At 66.5% G+C, this 19,721-nt stretch overlaps 1 protein-coding gene across 2 annotated transcripts in view; it reads right to left on the bottom strand.

Annotated features, from left to right (window-relative positions):
- The window catches only part of ANO1 (anoctamin 1), a 71,953-nt gene that overhangs the window by 17,189 nt on the left and 35,043 nt on the right, over positions 1-19,721 (bottom strand). For both annotated transcript variants that reach the window (XM_036221005.1, XM_016131561.2), the window contains 6 exons: positions 16,737-16,897; positions 9,258-9,340; positions 7,295-7,306; positions 6,632-6,703; positions 3,387-3,461; positions 49-250 (listed from right to left, as the gene is read on the bottom strand). In XM_036221005.1, the coding sequence (XP_036076898.1) occupies positions 49-250; positions 3,387-3,461; positions 6,632-6,703; positions 7,295-7,306; positions 9,258-9,340; positions 16,737-16,897 (605 nt within the window). The remainder of the gene's footprint in view (positions 1-48; positions 251-3,386; positions 3,462-6,631; positions 6,704-7,294; positions 7,307-9,257; positions 9,341-16,736; positions 16,898-19,721) is intronic.

Genomic DNA, 19,721 nt, shown 5'->3' with positions numbered 1-19,721 from the left:
GCTCAGGGCTGCCCGGGGCCGTGGCCGCCCGGGGCTTCGGACACTCACCGATTTTGGTGAGCCACCTGGCTATGCAGCCGTACACCTCGTCCAGGAGGATGATGACCACCAGGTTGATGATGACCGCGGTGGCTGTGACCGTGACCCGGATGTTGGACCGCACGGAGGGCGAGGAGTTCATGGCTAAGGCGGCGGCCGTGGAGATTCTGTAGATGATGACGCCAAGGACGATGGCGAAGGTCACCGCGACCTGCGGGGGGAGGGGACGCCTTGGCGGGGCCACCGGGGCTCACTGGGCCTCCCCAGCCCAGCTCCTCCCGACCCTGCAGCTCTTCAGCTTCAAAACAGAGGAGCCGGGCACTTCGAGTCGCCCCCTGCAGGGGCTTCACGGGGCTGGCCTCACGGACGGACGGGCAGACGGGCGAGGGCTGGTTTCTCATTTAGAGAAGAGGAGACTGAAGTTCAGAGAGGTCGGGTGACCAGGCCAGGTCACCGAGTGCACAAGCTGGGATTTACCAGCCCGCTTGTGCAATGGCTGGCTGGCCGCTGGTCAGGAGCTTCTCCCTGACCCTGGTGACCTCGAGCAGAGGCAGTGACCTCGGTGGACCAGGTGTCTCCAGGACCAGGTGCATCGTAGCTGTTTCACGGGGCTGCCCTGGGGTGGGGGTGGTCAGTGATGCAGGCCTGGCTGGGATGGTCGGACTGGCGCCCTCCTCCCAAGCTCCCCAGAGCCACCAACCCCCTCTGGCTTGTCCCGGAGAGCGAGCCCCTCGTCATGCCAAACCCACTGCTGGACGGAACATTCCATCACAGTCAGCCTGGCGGTTGCCTGCGAGACTGGGGAGGGAGTCGGCCGCGCCCAGTGCCAAGTTTGTCCCGTGTGGGGCTGTCCGGCTGCCTGGCTTCCTTTCCCTGTTCTTTGAAGATCCTAACTCTACTGGGAGACCCCACCCTCACCCCGCCTGCTGCAGGGATGTGGCAGCCTGCAAATCGCAACCCTGAGGATATACCTAGGACAGAGACGGTGGCCCCGCTGTCAACCACGCCGACCCCTCTGTGTCCTGGGACCCTGCGCATTTGCGTCTGTTACGGGTGTGGATGGCGGGCCCCACCCCCGCTAGGGTGGTCCCCGTGTTTGTGGGGACAGTCCCGGGGAGGCGCGGGGCTTGCCCCAAGGGAGACAGACCGCAGTGATCACAGTTTCCTAGGAAAGCTGTTGTTTTGCACTTTTGGCCGGTGACTCGGCTTCTGCACACATCTGCGGGTGACTAAAGGGTGACCACACCCTGCCCGAGAGAAATGCCCATGGCCACACAAAGCCGGGTGGAGGGCCGGCTCCCTGCTGTGAGGTGCTGGCACCCCGCTGGGCACAGGGCTTTCCTCGGAAAACCCTTGGCCCCCTGCCAAGAGGCCGCTCAGCTCCCGCACCCTGGCCTTGCCCCTGGCCTTGCCCCTGGTCTTGCCGGCCCTCAGCCCTCGTGCCTGCAGGCGGGGCTGCCAGGCGACTCAGCCAGGTGCCCCTCCTTTCCCAGCCCGAGGGACGACGTGGACAGGAGGGACGGCAGTCTCCCGTCTGGGGGGACAATGCTCCCTGGCAGCAGGGGACTGCGGGCCAGGCTCGGGCCAGGCTCCAGCCGGTGTCTCTAGAACCAGGCGCATCGTAGCTGCTCAACCCACATTTGCTCAGTGAACGGAGCTCCCGAGTGAGGGCCGAAACCGACGGCTTCATCTGTGACAGGGTCACCAGTACGTCATGGGCCAGCTCATGCCCAGCCCACTGCCCCCACCTACGCTGGGGGCGACAGCGTGCCCGCTTCCCAGCCTCCCTGCAGCTCGGGGTGGGGGCGGGGTGGGGGCCAGTGAGCAGCAAGCAGAGGTGAAGGGCGGGTCTCCCGGAAAGCCCGTCCTAGAGGGGCTGCCTCCACCGGCCCCGCCCCTCCCTCCTGCCCGGAAGGCGGAGGTGGTGCTGGAGGAGGAGCAGCCACGCTGTGACCAAGAGGGGACGTGGGATGGGTGAGAAGACCAGGGAAGCCAGTCCGACGGCGGCGTGGAGGGGCCCACCACCCTGCCTCACGCCGCCCCCCCATGGAGCCCACCCCTACACCGTCCACCCCCGTCGCCTCTCACCCCCGGAACCTAAGGCCCCGCGAAGACGTCCGAGGCGACGACGTGGAACTCGGGGCTCGAGTCCCTGCTGTGGTGCAGGAGAAGGGCCCCGCGGCCTCCCCACCCCCTGCCACCCCCTCGCTGGACACCGCAGTGACCCTGCTGCTGCTCCGCCCGGCGGGGCTGGACCCTGGCGCCTGAGTCTCCTGCTTCCGCCCCGTCCCCCCTGGCTGAGCCCTGGCAGGGACCGCCGCCTGCAGGCTGTCCGCCAGCACCGAGCCCGGTGCCTGGCCAGAGGGGACTCATCGTCACTCATGCGTTTTGGGGACTGCCACCCAGTCGCCCTGATGGCACGCCAGCCGTCCTGACCCACTGAGTGGCACTATGGTCTCAGGGGTCCCCACAGACGTCTTTACACTAGCTGAGGCCCCTCCTACTGCATGAGGGGAAACTGAGTCTTCACATTGCTTCTAACCACTCGGGGTGGGGCCCTGGCCCCCCTCCGACCTGGAGCACTGAGACAAGCCCCCGGCGCCGTGTCCCCAAGTTCACACGGAACAGCAGGCTCTCAGCGCAGACAGCCTGACTGGCTTCCGGCCCCACTGCTGCTGGTGGCCAGGGACAGGAGCCACACATTCAGGCCTGTTTCCTCATCAGGAGCGGGCGGCGTTGGGCAGGCAGGCTGTGAGGGCCAGGACGCGTCCTGCCAGGCCCTCGGGCTGGTTGGCCCTCAGCAGCCAAGCCAGGGCCTCTGGGTGCCAGGCCACAGCGCTGGGGGCTGGGCAAGACTCTAACTTAAAGCTCCAGGGTTTGACAAAGGGACGGTCATTTGTGCGGTGACCACAGGTGGCCCTGGCCTCTTGGGGAGGATGAAAGCCGAGGAGCTGAGGCCTGGGCAGTGAATGGAGCTGCTGGAGTCACAGGCCGCCGGCCCCCGAGCGGCACTGCCTCGACTTCGCTCCTGTCTGTGCATTATTTATTTAACGATTTTCTTTAAAAAAATCCTCAGTTTTGTCTTAAACAACAGCTGTGAACTCCTGGCTTGGAATGACTAGTTACTTAAGTGTGTCCCCCTCAGAACAAAAGCTGCGTATCGGGGCCCCTGTGAAAGCGTGTGTGTGGGGGCCCCCTTGGGGGTTACGGAGGAGCCCCAGCCCCTCCCACTTTAGGGGTGATGGTGGACTGCCCTGCACCCCCACCGCCCCATGAGTGCCTCTGCCATGGTGACGGCTCTCTGCGGGCTCCCAGAGGGCCTCCCGCCTCAGCCTTCCGGAACTTACCATGAAGACGATGGACACCAGGTTGGTCACGTAGGCTGGGAACCGGTCTCTCCAGGTCAGCTTCACCTTGTCGGTCTACAACACGAAAGGAGGCAAGTCGCCCGCGGGCACCATCGTGGTGTACACGTGTGGACCCGGACGACAAACTCGCAAACGCCTTCCAAAAAACTCTGCAGGTGCCGAGCGAATGCAGACACCTCGTGCTCAGTCAGAGAAACGTCTGGGGTCTCGCTGCCTCTGACATGACGCCGCGGGACAACAGAAATCACAGCCCTTTCAGCGTGTGAGTCCTGTGCACACGGGGCACGCGAGTGCCCGACACTTTTCCACGCGAGCCCATCGGGCCCACGTCGGGGAGAAGCTCACGTCTGTGAGCCATCTCTTTGGCTGAGAGGCCTACTTCCAAGGCCGGGAGATCTGAGACGCTTTGTCCTTTGCCACCTAGACCATAATAGTTATTTTCCTGCGCGGGGCACGTTGAAACAAGCAAGTAGCGTGACAGGTTCGAACACTGTTTGCTGGGTGGCAACGGCGGGCCGCGGTAACGTGCCCGAAGGCTCTGTGGGTCTGGAGGAGCCTTCAGGAGGCGCTTGTCACTCGGCTGGGGTGCTGCAAGGATCGGGCGGGTTTTTGAATGGGGAAATGCATGTGTTAGGTTGATGGACGCTGCTGAGGATGTGATGCCGGAGGCCACTCGCTCCCGGGGCGGGCGGCATGCGTGTCAGTGAGAAGACCGAGCACCGCCAGCAGGCGGGGGTGACGCACGCGGTGCACGGGCTCCAACCAAACGCCCTGAACCCGCCACAACCCACGTGGTGATGTCTCGACACAGCCCGCTGGGTGCAGCACGGAGGCAGAGAAACGCAGGTGCGAACGTTAAAGGGGAAAAAACACAAAACCCCGCGCGGCAGTCAGAGCTCGTGGAGGAACACACACCGGACTTCGGGCGGCGGCCGGCGGCCCCTGCGGGCCTGCTGCCGAGGCCGACCCGGGCTCCGGGTGTCCTAAGCCCCTTGGGGGCGGCAGAGGCCCCGTTCTAGCGGGAAGACTGTGACCCGGGCAACAGAGGCGGCTGCACGGGGCCGCGCGACGTCCGTCCGGCCTCGGGAACGGGCCGCCGCGGTTCCGGGGCGCGTTTTCGCAGAGGCGCTCGGTGCACGCGGAGCGCCGGACGCCAGCGCATGGGCGGCCGCACCCGGGGCCGTCAGCCGGTGTGCCGATCCGGGGGATTTTTAAATTTTCGTTCTAAACGGATTTGGTGCCATAGCTGGGGGGGACACCACACCATGAGGTCGCCCAGGAGCCAACGGAGCAGAGGCAGCAACAGAGATGCGGCCGCCGGCGGCGCTCGGGGCCTGGGTCCCCATCGCGCCCGCAGGCGCGACCCCTGCACCTCGCTGCTCTCACGTGGGAGTCTGGGGGGGGGGCTCCTGGCGCAGCTGCCCAGGCCCTGTCTGGGCTCGGTTATGTCCCCTGACCTAGATGGCCGTGACGGGCGGCCCACAGCCTCTTTCACCCCTTGGCGATGAAACACCCACCCATGCTCAGGCTGAGAGGTGCCGCCGTAACGCCGCGGGGCGGACGGGCCCAGGGCTGCGCACCGCGGCACAGGCCTGGGGCCGGGGCGGCCACGCTGAGCTCGGGCCTTGGCGGCCCACGGTGGAGGCCGGCGGGGGGACCCAGGGGCAGAGGCGGCCGTGCCTGTCCCCGCAGGAGGGGGAAACCAGGCCCGGAGGGGTGACGGAGTCAGCCGCGGCCGCAGGGTGGCTGCTCGCAGGGTGGCTGCTCGCGCGGCGGCGTGCACCGGGACGCGGCTGGGGGAAGCGGGAGGACCGTCGCCTGCTGAGGGGTGACGACGCTTGCCTTGGTGGCTGTTTGCCCCGCATCCTCGAGTCTGCTCAGACTGAGGGGCGTCGGGGGAAGCACGCCCTCTCTGCAGCCGCGTGAGGACGGAGCTGGATTCCGCCGTGTGGCAGGGACTGGGGCCCGAGACGGGGCTTCTGTGCCCCCACCTTGCCCCCAAGCTGGGAGCGGCAACCGCGACCCCTGGCCACTTGGAACCAGCAGACTCTGCCCATGGGACACGGTGCCAAGGACGGATAAACCCGGGGGTTTGGGCACAAAGCAGACAGCGCGGACGGGCACCCCTCGCCTGCCCCCCTCCTTCAAGAGCCGGCGCCCGCTTCCCCGGCCACAGTGGGGTGCCGACGAGGGCCCAGGGCCTCTGCACGCCCCACGCCGGGCAAAGCAAACCCACGACACAAGCACCTCTAGAGACCTGGGAGCCCTCGGGCGGCGCTCCGACGGGGACGACGGGAGGTTTGGGGAGAGAGAACGGCACCTGTCAGAAAAAGGCCAGTGGCCTCCAGGACATCACAAAAACGCCACCGGGCGCGCGCGCGCTCTCGCGTGCGCTCAGGGCGGACCCTCTCGTTTCCTCCTTCCACCCGCGACATGGTGGGGTGTCGAGGGCGACGGGAAGAGGCCGCAAGGCCACCCGGTCGGCTGCGGTGTGAGACCCCACTCAGGGCAAGAAGGTGGATCCGCAGCGCGTTGGATGAACCACAAGCCCACGGCCAAAGCCGGCCCCTGCTTGTGTCGGTAAATAAACTTTTACCGGAACACAGCCAGCCCCCCCTCCCGCGTACCTTTTTAACTTGTTATCTATGGTTGCTTTTGAGTGACACTGGCAGCATTGAGTAGTTGTGACAGAGGCCTGCAGAGTCTAAATACTCACTATCTGGCCTTTAGGGGTTGGCCCCGTCTACACTGCCGATGACCATACAGTGTTTGCTGGCCCCCTGTCTACACTGCCGATGACCACACAGTGCTTGCTGGCCTCCGTCTACACTGCCAATGACCACACGGTACTTGCTAGCCTCCGTCTACACTGCAGCACCATCTACACTGTCAATGACCACACGGTGTTTGGTGGCCCCGTCTACACCGCCAATGACCACACGGTGCTTGCTGGCCCTCGTCTACACCGTCAATGACCACACGGTGCTTGCTGGCCCCCTGTCTACACTGCCGATGACCACACGGTGCTTGCTGGCCCCCTGTCTACACTGCCGATGACCACACAGTGCTTGCTGGCCCCGTCTATGCTGCCGATGACCACATGGTGCTTGCTGGCCCCGTCTACACTGCCGATGACCACACGGTGCTTGCTGGCCCCCGTCTACACCGCCGATGACCACACAGTGTCTCACCGCTGGGGAAACCACCGGCAGCCGCCGCCTTACCTCTGTGCTCTTGGACTCCCTCCTGAGGGACTTCTCCAGAACTCTGGCTTCGTACTCAGCTCTGGGATGGTCCTGTGGAGGGAACCGGGAGGGCACGGAGCCCCGTCGGCCGCGCGTCGGACGCCCTCGCACGAGCACGCGTGGCGGAGTCCGCCCACGCGCTCGTCCTGGGTGCCCTCAGGGGCCAGTTCGTAGCTGGCTGTCTGTACTGTTCCCAATTTGGGGCTCCCCGTACGCGCTCCATCCAGCCCTCGCTGGGGACCCCGGCCCACTGGGAAGGCCACAGAGGCTGGCTCTGTGTCCTGGAGGCCGGGCGGGCGGGGGCCTGCGGCCGCTTTCTCACTGTGAACACCCAGCCATGAACTGGCCCCGAGGACGTCCTGTGAGGGGCCGTGGGGGTCGGAAGAGACGGCAGTGCCAGCAAGCGTGGGCAGACCAGAGGCGCCAGGCCTCGGGGCGCCCAGAGCAGGTCAGCGAAGGGCGCTGGAACGGAAGAAAGGGGTTAAGAGAGGCTCGGAGGTGGGGGAGGAAGCGGAGACCCCCGCCGGCGGTGGGGGGCTGCGGGGGGCTGCACGGTAGAAAGAGACGGGTCAGGTGCGCGAGGAGGTCCCTCTCCCAGGGAGAGGCTACGGGAAGACAGAGGAGTGACAAAAAATTCCAAACCTTGACGGCCTCCTTCGGGGAACCAGAGACGAGGAAACAAAACAAAAAGATGCCGTTACTTGTGCTGTTTTTGTTACTTGTGCTGTTTTTTGTTACTTGTGCTGTTTTTGTTACTTGTGCTGTTTTTTGTTACTTGTGCTGTTTTTGTTACTTGTGCTGTTTTTTGTTACTTGTGCTGTCTTTTGGAAACAGGACACGCCCTCTAAAGACACTTTTCTTAAGGACCGAGATGAAGGTAATGGGTCCGGGTGGGCAAGGACTCGGGGGGCCAAGGTCCACTGAAGGCCGGGGCCACCTGCGGGTGGCCGTGCACGCTGCTGCTTCCGTAGCTCTAGTGACTTTGGAAATGCCCAAGGGGGTGCTGGGCTGAACTGTCTCGCACTTGGCTATGGGGCACACAGGCCCGGCGAGCGGACAGAGGCTCCTTCTGCTCCCAGGTCAACACCTGGGGTTCGCCTCAGGCACTTAACTCCCCAAAGAGGCCCTGGCCGGCCATGGTGGGGTGCTCAGGCCCTGTGGGCCCCGGGACCAATGGCTCCGATTGCCACCCTGAAATCAAGCACCCAGACATCGGGTGAAGAGCTCACGGGATGGACGCGGGGGTGGACAAACGGGACTGGCCTGCTCTTCCCACTGTCCCCCGACCACAGACCAGCATGGCGAGGACGTTCATGCTAAGTCGTCTTCTAAAATAGGACGGTGACCGCTCTTTCTGTGTTCGACTCTTTCTTACTGAAACGGGGATAAGGAGCCTGCTCAGGTCGCCGGGTGTCGGCCACGGGGGACGGAGCGCTGGGCTCCATGCCTGGCTCTGTCCCCAGCGTTGGTGGACATCTGGGTAACGAGGCCTGCTGCAGGCGGGGGCCGAGCCCAGAGGAGGCCGGCCGGGTGGCGGGTCCCGGGGCTGGGCCCTCCCTGCTCCTTACGCGTTAGACCTCCTGACTTACTGGGGGACCCTCAAACCCTGTCGAGCGAGGACTACTCCCAACCCCCGTTTCAGAAACGAGGACACAGGCCGAGCGACTCGCCCAGGTCACGCAGCGAGGGCAGCGTCGTGGCCGGACGGAACCGAGGCAGCCCGGCCCCGGCCCCGCACGGCCAGGCGGCCACCAGCAGACCCCGGGCCCTCGCCCGCGCGCCCGCCTCGCTGACCGCACTGCGCATCCGGCAGGCTCGGCCTCGGGAGGGGGCGTGTTGCATCGGGAAATACAGCAGGAAAGTTAAAAAACTAACGGAAGAGGTTCCCACGTTGCAGGGAAGACGCACGAGCTTGGTCTCTTACACGCCAGCACGTGCTTCGTGAGAAGCAGCGACTCCGCAGCCGCACCTGCCAGCTCCGCCCCGCGCGAGGCCCGCTGTGGGGGCCGGTTTTCCAGCCCACGGGGGATTCTGGCTGGAGCCAGGACGCGGCGGTGGCAAGGCTCCCCCTGGTAAACGTGGGGAGAGGGCTCGCTGCCACCCCCGGGGGCGTTCGTCCCTGACCCCCGTCTCTCGGGAACATGTGGACGCCCAGCATCTGGCCCTCCCTCCGGCAGGAAAGGCTCTGTCCCCACCGCTCAGCCACGCCCGGCCACTGGCTCCGAGGCATGGGGCTTTGGCACCCGGGGCGAGGCTGGCCTGGCCGCGGCTTCTGGGGACTTGCCTCACGGCCGGCGGTGATTCCCTCCCAGCCCCGCCCGGTCTCCCCCAGACGTGATGAGCTCAGCGCGGCGAGCCTTGGCCTGCGTCCCTGAGTGCTGGTGGGCGGCGTGTCGGTGTGAGTAAGGAGATCAGAAACAGTCTGGCAGACATCAAACAGTCGCCCTGGCAACCAGGGGCGAGTCAAACACCGGGGAGATGGACTGAGAAGTCTTGCCTGCGATTCACGACCTCGGGCTTCTGCGCGCGTCCGAGGAGGGACAGGGCCGGGGCGGGGAGGAGGTCACGAGGGTGGGCACGGGGGGTGGGGGGCAAATTCACTCACCTCCTCCTCCTCGAAGCCTGTGAGGTCCCAGCGGTAATTGAGCCGCATCTGCTTCCTCTTCCAGTGCTCCATGAAGGTGGCGGCTGCAGGCGGGGGGGACAACCCGAAAGTTAGGGGCTGAGAAGCCCCCGGAACACGGGGCGACATAAGCGCGCTGGCCCCTTCTGCCCCGCTTGATGAGTGAGCTCACTCTGCGGCGGCTTGCCGGACCGAGAATGTCACGGGAAGTAACCCGTCCACCCCGTCCACCCCGCCGTGGGGCAGAGACGATCACTCGCCCGTCTCACCGACGCAGACACTGAGGCACAGGGAGATCAGGTCCTAGCCAGCCAGCGAGGGGACAGGCGGGCTGGCCCCAGACCCTGTGCCTGCCTGCCTTGGGGACCCCAGGTCACAGATGGACTTCTTGCAGTCGTAAAGGGTGAGAGGCGGGCCAAGGCCACTCACTCAAGTTCAAACCCACGCGGGCGGCCTGACCGCTGAGCTGAGCTCTCAGCCGCTATGTCCTGCTTCGCAGGCCCAACACACTGAATGTGGTTAGAATGCCGCCTCCTCCAGGAAGCCTCTGATCCTCCTCCGCAGGGTCAGAAAGAAACCAACTCCTCTTGGGACCCCTGCTGCCCACGGTGCCCACACTGCCTTCCAGGGTGATCCCTGTCGCGCCGAGTGGCCCTTCTGGTGTGTGGGGCAGGGGTGGGGCCTCGTTCACCTGGATCCTTGGCACGCAGCCAGTGCCCAGCATAAACACACACTCAGGAGAGCTCGCCGCGTGCGTGAGTGCCCGGTTTTCGCGAGCGAACAACTTGCGAGCGGAGATGCCACTGGCTGGATCGCCTGTCATTAGTTTGTCCCCACCAAGGAAAGCGGGCAGAGGCCGGGGGCCGGAAGGACGTGCGTGTGGCCGTCGCGTTAGCCGAGCTGTCACGTGAGTACCAGCCGCCCGTCGCCCCCACCGGCACACGGGCGGGGGGCGCTGCCTTTCTCTGCCGTTCACGGAGCAGGGGACTGAGGCTCGGAGGACCTCAGGGGTTTGCGTGACGAGGGGCGGCGTCGAGAGGGAAATGACACGAGAAGCGGATCCGCCTGCGTGGTCCCCCCGCCCCCCGGGAACGGACGTGTGCTTAGGATGGGCAAGCAGCGGGGCGGAGTCTGGCCCGGGCCTGGCCCGGGGCGCTGCGGTCCCGGCAGAACGCCCCTCCCCGCCCCCCGCCGAGGACCCCCGAGTGCGCGTGCGTCGGGGCGCACCACCGGCCGGGCCCAGCCAGGAGGCAGGAGCCTCTCCAGGCCTTCCAGACGGGGGGACTTGAATCCTGGGACCTGGCCACGCAGGTTAACAGAGGCGCTGAGAAGCCAGTGGTCGAGGGGGAGCCTGCCCGGCGGTCACAACAGCAGGAGGTGGCTCCGGGTCAGGGGTGGAGGGACGACGGGAGGCAGCGTCCCCAGAGCCAGAGCCTGGAGGTGCCCAGGAGCTCGGGTCAGGGACGGAGGGCTTCCACGTCGGGGGTCTGGGCCCCGGAGAGGACGAAGCCTCCGCCAGAGGCCGCGGCAGGCGGAGGGAGGTGAGGAGGAGCACGCTGGCTCTCCCTCCCTCCACCTCCCATCTGCCGCCAGGACCGGCCACTGGCCGAAGCCGCGGGGATGCGGGCAAGCCAGGGGCCTGGGAGACACAGTCCCGGCCGTACAGGTGCGTCCTCGGCAGACGCGTCCCGGGCACCGCTGCTGTGACGGGGACTCCGGACGAGCCACGCCCTGCTGTGAGGAGGCCCGCAGCCCGTCTGGGAGGCGCACTGGCCCTTCCCGCGGCGCGATGGCGGTCTCTCCTCGTCCTCCTCCGCCTGCCCGCGGCGGTGCCTCTCAGACCTCGGGTCACGCGAGAGCAGAGAGACACCCCTATTCCGGACCGCCCCGGAGGGCTGGCTCCATCCGCGCCCGCGGGGCTGGCCTGTCTATCGTCCCCGGCCTGGCCTTGCCACGTCCTCCCCGTTCCCAGGCTCCCGCCCCCACCTGCTGGACCTCCCCCTCCCTCCGCTCACCAGCCTGCAGTGTGACACGTCACCTTCCACAGAGGACTCATGTGTACCGCATTCCGTGCTGGGAATTCACCCGCACCTGTGAGCCGGCCCTCGCAAAAATGCCGGGCACCAGAGAGCACGTCCATTCGCTCCGTTACAAACGGGAGCTCGGAGAGGTAAGTGCCCCGCGTGAGATCAGCTGCAGGCTGACGGCCTGAGGTCTGAACCGAATCCTATGCTTAACCGCCGTGCTTGACCGACCCTCGGCTCAGGTATTTGCTGTTCTCTAAGGGAATGATAGTCGTGCTCGTGATGTGTGATCTGATCATTAGAGGAAAACTCACAGTGCCAGTTTATGGATGAGAAAACGAAGGCACAGAGAGGAAGTGTTTTGCCCAGACGCGCGCAGCTGGGCAGCTGGTATTTGAACCCAGGCATTCTCCTTTACAATTGGTCCTGAGAAATGTGTCACAGCAGACACAAGGCCCTCTTCCAGAGGTGTCTGTGGGTCGGCCAGGCCCACGCCTGGGCCCTGAGGGGCGGAGACAGTCTCCTGACAAGGCTGGTTTGGTTTGGTTCTGCTCATGAGATAAAGACATTTTACATGAAATCACGAATGTCCTGCCTCTCCTTTAAAAAGCGGCTGCACGGACGCCAGACGGCCGGCAGTGAGGCGCGGGCAGCACCCCTGTCCCGGTTTAGGTGCACCTTCTCCGCCTGGTCAGGCCCCACTGGGCCCCACTGTCTGGACGCGGTGGCACTGACTTTGCTGGGCCTGCTTTGGAGCTAAGGGGCGGCGCCGTGACGTCCATGCTGGCCCGGGGGCCGTGCCCCGGTCTCAGCTCAGAGCTGGGCGGCCGAGCAGCACGAGGCCCCGCCTCCCACTGAGCTGGGCCTCGGCCACGTGTCCCTCCTCTGCGACTGTGCCCCTGCCGCCCTCCCCGCTCTCACCAACCGGGGGACAGCGGGGCACCCGCGGGCTCTCTCTCCCTTCCCCGCGAGGCTCCGCCATGATGGTTCCCTCGTCAAGCCACCGACTACGTCGCACAAATGTCGTGCGGCGTCCAGCGGGGCCTGGTGCCTTTGCACACCTATCCGCCTGCCCCCGAGCCTCCGAGGCGAGCGTGACACACTCCTGTTAGGGATGGGTAAACTGAGGCTCTGAGGAGTCAAGTGACTGGCTAATAAACGCCGGACACCGGGACCCAGGACGTGAAGGCCAGCCGGGGTCAGGGGCAGGGTCTCCCCACCCACGCGAGGACAAGCTGCGGGCCAAGCCTGTGGCACAAAGAAACGAAGAAATGGCCTCGAAACGGCCTCAGGAGCCATCCGAGGGGGCCGAAGACACAAGACTCGCCCTCCCGAACCCCAGAGCCCGGTGGGCAGCGCGGCACCAGGATGCGAAGGTGACGGCCACCAAGGCCACGGCGGCGGCAGGAGCAGGCGGTTGAGCTCGTCTCTGCCTGTCTTCAAACCTTCATTTAAAGGACACGGTGCGAGCCAAGCAGGCTCCGCGGAGGAGCCTGGGGGCAGTGGGCCACCGAAGTCCCCGGATCTACGCTGGGCCGAGGCCAGGGGAGCGTGGGCAGGTGACCAGCCCGCCTCGTCTGCCCCACAGAACAAACGGCCACCTGAGGGCCAGCTCCATTTATCGGAAACATCGGACCGTTTTTAGGGAAATCCGCAGAGACGGGAGGCAGGCGGGGGGTGGCCGGGGGCGGTGGGCATGGGGGGAGTGGGGGTGGGGATGGGACCGGCGGCTCAGTGCGTCCGGGTTTCTGTTTGGGGCGATGACGATGTTTTGGTGACGATGCCCCAATGCATGAATGGACCAAACGCCACTGACTCGCGGACTTAGAATGGTTCATTTCTGTGAGTTTCACCTCAATGAATAAAAAGAATCAAACCGCAAAACCAGGGGACAGGGTCCCCTGTGTCCGCCGGCCGCAACCTGGAAGAGCAGAGCCAACGACCCTCAGACTGGGGGTCTGGGGTCCCGGTGCCGGAGCCCCCAGGGCACCTGCTGAGACGCAGCCTCCCGGGCTCTGTGCCTGGGCCGCGGGCTCTGCACTGGGGACGGTCGTGCGGTCCGTGCCACAGCGTCTCAGAGCACTGCCCTGCGCGCCCACCGCCCTCCCCTCCACCGCCCCCCATCAGGTCAGGGGCTGCCGACCCCCAGCACCCCGCGCCCCTCTGCCTGCGCACCCCCCCAACTCGGCCCTGTCTCTGCCTGCCCAAGCTGTCTTCCCGCGTGACTCCGATGCCCCAAACTCTGATGCCTCCTCGGCTGGCTACCGAGCCCCCTTCCTGAGCCCTCCCTCCCCCTGAACCACTTCTACACACCCTCGGAAGCCCCTGGTCCGGTGGCTGGATCACCATAGGGCCACCACGGCCGCTCAGACCTGGCGGGGACGTCTCAGGCCACAGAGGCCAGGCTCGGACCGACGCCGGCTGCTTCTGCGGCTGGCAGCCCGGAACGGCCAACTTCGCGGTGAGGCCCAGGCTGCTGGGGGCTGGGGGCTGATCTCCCAAACCTCTGCCACCCACTCCGGGCCCGGGGGGGCAGGTGGGGCTCAGTCCCTCAGACTCCATCCACGCGGAGCCACGTCCTCCCTAAAATGCGACCCCCCCACCCCAGCAAAGGCCAGTCTCGTGCCCGCTGGTTCCCAACACTGTCAGATGCTCGCCCAATGCACACGTGGAGACCAGAGATGGGGGCCCGGCATGCCGCGGAGACGGGGTTCAGGCACAGGGGCCGCCAGCCCCCCGTTTCCTCCCCGAGCCGCCAGGCACCCTACTTACCTGTCCTCTGAACACGTGTTTGGTCGCAAGTCCTCCCACCCCTCCCCACCGTGACCGGGTCTTTCGATTCCAGCGGAGAATCAGCGGGACTCTCCCTGTCCCCACCTGGCTCAGGGGACCCAGCAGGTGACCTGTCAACTGTCAACTCCATCCAGGCCCCGCCCCCCAAGGGGCTTCATCCGCGCCTCTGCCACTCGCGGCCGCCGCGGCCGCCTCCCCCCAGCTCCTGGCTGCTGGGCTCCAATCACGCCCCTCCTTTGTGCCGCCTGAGACCGGCGAGCCGCTGGAACCCCGTCATTACGCCGCGATTTCAGAAAACTGACCCCGGAGCGCGGCTCAGTGGGGCTCGGCAACGCTGCACGGGACCCTCATCTGGGGTGCTGACCTGGCGCCGGCCCCCGCCGGCCACGAGCCGCCGTCGCCGAGGCCGGCACGGGAGGGGGCCCCGATGAAAACCCGCTGCGGGGGCGCGAACGGCGCCAGCTGGTGGGGGGAGGGAGGACGGCGGGGAAAGAAACACCTGCGGGAAGGGGAGCACTCCGCGGGGATGAGCAGGTGATTGAGGAAGGGATTAGAGGCCCCCACGGGGAGGTCTCTGCTAATTACCCTTGCCGGCGAGTGTGAACGGCCGGGGGGACGGAGGGGCTGTCTCCCTCCCCTGCTCCTCCCCCCTCACGGGCAGGAGGTGTGGACGCAGCGCCCGGCCCTCCAGGCCCAGCGGGCTCTGTCCTGTTGCTTCCGTCTTGATTCGCAATCACCTCCTCTATTCCTGAAGCGAAGGCTTCGCGGGAGCGGTCTGGCTTTCCCGTCGTTTTCCTCTCCCGAATGGGGGTGTGCGGACTGAGCCTGCGCTTGACGCTGGCTGACAGACAGGCACGTGTGCGTCTCCCGTGGTGGGAAGGGCACCGTGGGAGCTCGGGGCGAACAGCCCAGAGCAGGCTGGCTTCTTCCCGTCTCCCTCGGGCACAGAGCCGCCTGACTCCGTCAGGGACGGGGCCGCCGGCGAGGGCTGGCCGACAGCCCCGAGGGCGCGAAGCGGCCTCCCTGTGCACACAGTAGGTGCTCAATAAAGAAGGGTGACGCGGGCCGGCTGGGTAAATCTCTCCTGCCTCAGGGGGCCACCAGGCAGAGCTTGCAGGACGTGTGGTTAGAGAGGTGTGACCAGGGCGCAGACCGGTCACGTCCCTTGTGAATCTGCTAGCAGTGTGCCTTTGGATAGGTCACATGACCTCTCAGCCGCGGGGTGGCTGAGAGGAGCCGTGCCGAGCTCCCCGCCGGGGCCTGGCACACAGCCAGAAGGGGAGGGGAGTCTCCCGGGACAGGTGGGGAAGGTATGCCAGGCGACGACAGAGGTGAGGTCACCGCGTCGGGAACGAGCCGGGCGGGCCTGCGGTGTGGTGTCGGCCTGAGCCGCTGGTGGGGGGGGGCGAGGAGCGGGGCCCACTGGGGCACTGGGGGCGGGGAGCCTCGCACTGGTGGTGTCGGCTGGGAAGGCCGCCTCAGGGTGCTCATCGGCCGGATGGGTGATGAGGACATTCGTCCCCTGCTGTCATCAGGGGGAAGGAAGGGACCACCGCACCCAGGACGCTTAGAGCAGTGCCTGGCCCGCGGCGGGGCCCGGCTCACGGGAGCTCGCGTCCCTTTCTGAAGAAGATGCGGTGACGTGACTCGGAGCGGCCCCAAGCACGGGGGGCACGTTAGAGCTGAGCTCTCGCTTCCAAACGCCAGTGCTCGCTGAACCGAGGCGCCAGCGAGCTCGACGTGGTGGGGGGCACCGGGCACAGAGGACGGCGTCGCCAGCAGCGACTCACCTGAGGCTCCCAGCAGCCGTCCGGGGCGGCTGCTGCTACGAGCCCCACCTCGCGGACGGGGAGCCCGGGCCCGGAGGGCGCAAGCAGCTCACTCGTGGTCCCACGGCTGGTGGGTGACAGCTGGGACCTGAGCCTGAAGCTACTGCGGCTGAGATAGCCGAGCGGGCCGAACCGTCAGGCGGGCAGCGTGTGCCCGGCGGGAGTGTGCAGACAGGTGAGCCTCTCGCTAGGACAGGGCGACCCCGAGGCCTCAGCCGGAGCTTCCTGGGCCCAGACTGGGGTGGGGGGACGGAGGAAGCTGAGCGGACTGGGATCTGAGGAGGGCCTGGGAGCCTGGGGTGAGGAGCGGGGACAGATGGAGGCAGGGCCCAGAGTGCGGAGCTGGGCGTGGAGGGGCGCAGGCTCGGGGCGGGGTGCGCCTGGCCTGGCATTCGATCCTCGCCTTGGTGGCCAGGAGCTCGGTGGCCCGAGTGGCCCGGGCAACCACGCCAGCTCTCAGGGCCTTGGCTTCCTTACCTGTGAAACGGACATGGGGAGCCGCACGGGACGTGCCCTGGGGCAGGCCGGGTTGGGGGAGCGCGGAGCCCCTGCCCCCCGCCCACGCTAAAGCGGCCGCCTTCCCGGGCCACGATCCCGGTCCCATGGAAGAGGTCCTGTTCCTAACGGCGCGGCGCCCCGCGGGCTGGGTCGGAAGAACCCGCCCGCCTCTGCGACACGGGGGCCCGCGGGTGGGGCGGGGGTGATTCCCACCGGCGCTCTCGCTGGCCGTGGCCCGCCCAGGCTGCCGGGCGAGGGGAGCCGCCCCCAGCTGCCCCCGCCCCACGCCGGCCGCCGGGGCTGGGCGCCCCGCTTACCCCAGAGGGCCATGAAGACGGAGAAGAAGACGGTGGCGGGGTTGTCGAAGAGGTGGCTGGCCCGGGCCGTGGCGCACGCCGAGCTCATCTTCCAGTAGCTGCACGTCTTGTCGCACAGCGGGCACATGGTGATGTTGTGTCTCTGGTCGCACATCTCTATGCTGCAAGAGAGGGGGCCGCTGAGGGCGCGGGGCCGGCGGCCGGGCGGGCAGGGGCTGGCGGGGCGCGAGGGGCCCTCGCCGGCCGGCTCCGGCCCGTGCCACGCCCCCCCCCCCCGGGGCCCGCTGAATGTGGCACGTGCTGGCGCACGGGCCCCCGTGCGGGGCTTCGCGCTTGGCTAGCGCCACCTTAAAGTTCTCAGCGTGTCGGATGAGTCCCGCGGTTTCATTCTGCACGGCAAGGGCCATTTCTGCAGCCCGCGGCCTCTGGGCTCCGCGGACTCCCACCCGGGCCCGCGGGGTGGCCGCAGAGGGGCACGCGAGTATCCACCCCTGGGGCTACCCTTCACCGGTGGCACCCACGGCCCTTGCCGCAGCCACCCCTAGGAGAAGCCGAGGGTCCCCAGCCTCTGCCGGTGCTAACGGTGAACACCGAGAAGAAGAGGGCGACGTGTGGCCCCCCAAGACCCCGCTGCGTGCCGGGCACCGTGCAGGTCTCCACTGGGCCCTGTGGGGGCGCTGTGCGGAGGGAACACATCCACGAGCCGCCTGGGGTGGGGGAGACCCACCACGTGGGGCTCGCCCAGGAGACGAGGGGCGTCTGGCCAGGGTGGCGGGTCCTGCTCAGGGCAGGCTTTGGTTCTGCTGAGCAGACGTGGAGTTGGGGCAAGGGCGGAACTGCCGTGGACTGCGGGAGAGGGAGCTGGGGAGCCCAGCGGCCTGCCCCCTCCACCCCGGCACCGAAAGACGCCAGCGTTTAAAGGCCAGCATTTAAAGGCGGGCTCCGGCCCGCGCAGAGCGTCCACCTGGCCTGGACCGGGTGGAGACTGGCCCAGCCCCATCAACAAAGACGAGGAAAGGAGCCCGGAGCGGGGACGTGACTTGCTCAGGGCCCCACGGCAGACTGGGGGCCGCGTGCGGTCTCGATCTGCAAGGCCCGTGCCCTGCCCAGCGCCCCCGCTGCCCAGAGGCCATGGCAGGGCTCCGGCCGAGACTGGGAGGCCTGGGCGGGGCCTCGCTCAGCCGCAGTCACCTCGGACTGCTTCTCCTGGCCCTTCTCCCCACGAACTCGGACGAGATGCTGACGTATACGTGGACACCAGCAGTTCTCACTCCCAGGGTGAGATGGTCGTCTGCGAGAAGCCTGGAGAGGGGCTCCCTTTTCGGTTTTTGTTCTTAATTTCTGATGCGCACAAATTTGTGCGCAGACTCGTGCCCGGCCCACAGCAGTCAGTGTTTCAACAGCGGCTGGAGAGCCCCGAGGGGCCCTTCTCTGCCTGGCTCGGTGGGCGTTCTGCCTCAATCCTCCCCTTCCACCTACTCCCTAAACGCCTACTAAAAAGTCGCGCACATGCTGTAGGTGCCAGGCACTGTGTCAGCCACGGGGGCCGGAAAGATGGGTGGTGACCGAGGCGGTGGGCTCCAAGCGCCTGGGGAAGTGTGTGTACATGCACGTGTATACACGTGCAAATGTGCATGTATGCAGTGTTTACGTGTGCGTGCACGCACGTGCATACCTGTGCATGTGCGCATACATGCACATGTGTGCATGTAGGTGTGAGTGCACGCATGTGCATGTGTGCATGCATGCGCAGTGTACATGCATGTGTGCGCACACGTACCTGTGTGCACACATGCATGTGTTTGTGCACACACATGTGCATGTATGCACGAGTGTGTGCATGGAGATGCACACATGTGTACCTGTGTGCACATGTGTACCTGTGGGCACACGTGCATGCACACACATGTATGTATGCATGCCTGTGCATGCGTGTGCACCTCTGTGTATGTGTACCGCTGCCTGCACGTGTACGTGTGCGGCCCTGAGCATGCATGAGGCCCGGGGACATGTACGTGGCTGGGCAGCGTGGACCCGGAGCCGCCAACTCTGGGTTTGCACGTCAGCTCTACCACCCGAGATCTGTGTGGCCTCAGGCGCGGACCCAAATTCCTTGGGCTCAGGTTCCTCGTCTGTAGAATGGGGTTGCTGAGAGTGAAGGGCGCCTGCGTTACCGAGCTGCCCAGAGGGTCAGACAGAGCGCGGGTGACACCGTGCTCCTGCCCCGTTATCGTTGTTACGAGATAACCAGGCACCAGGCGGCTACGGCGACTCTAACGGAGGCACAGGAGCCGTCTGGAGGGGTCCGTTTCTTGCTCCTCCCTGAGCGCCCTGGTTTCCGGGGGCCTCTCCTAGGAGGCAGAAGGAGCCACTGTGTGAGGGGCAGGACATCCCCCCGAGAATGACTCGAGCCCCTCTCAGGGGCCTGGCCCACAGAGGGGCCCCCACTGCCAGCATGCCTCCGGGTGCCACAGTGCCCACCAAGCCTGAAGGCGGGGCCTGGAGCCCCGCGGTCAGGGGCCGGGGAGGGCCACGGCCTGTGTGACCCCGTGGCAGCCTCGGCCCTGCTCCCTGCCAGCACAAACACCAGCCAGACAAAAAGCCTTTTCTGCCAGTTTCAACCCCTCCGCCTCTCCCTTCACCGTCTTCAGCCAAAATAAAGACAAGGAACGGGAAGGCCTGTTCTCTGCAGTGGGCGGAGGGGTGGCTCAGCCTCCAAGGGGTAGGTCGGCTTCGCCAAGGCACCCACCAGGCAGAAGCCAAGGTGGGCCCGGCCTCGGGCGCTCCTAGTCAGCGCCGTCTGCCTCGCTGACCGTGTGACGGCAGGAGGTGGCGCTGGCCTGGCCTAGGGGTCTCGGAGCCCTTGTCGGGGGATCCGCGCCCGCCTGGCAGGGCCTCCTGGCAGAGGCCGCTGGCCCGAGTCCCCTCCAGGGGAGGGAGGAAGGAAGGTGGAGAAGTCCCCAGCTGCCTCCCAGGGGGACCGTG

This window comes from Rousettus aegyptiacus, unplaced genomic scaffold (assembly GCF_014176215.1).
Source record: "Rousettus aegyptiacus isolate mRouAeg1 unplaced genomic scaffold, mRouAeg1.p scaffold_m13_p_5, whole genome shotgun sequence".
Taxonomy (NCBI): domain Eukaryota; kingdom Metazoa; phylum Chordata; class Mammalia; order Chiroptera; family Pteropodidae; genus Rousettus; species Rousettus aegyptiacus.
The sequence above is the reverse complement of the archived record's forward strand: the minus strand, read 5'-3'. Positions and strand labels throughout refer to the sequence as shown.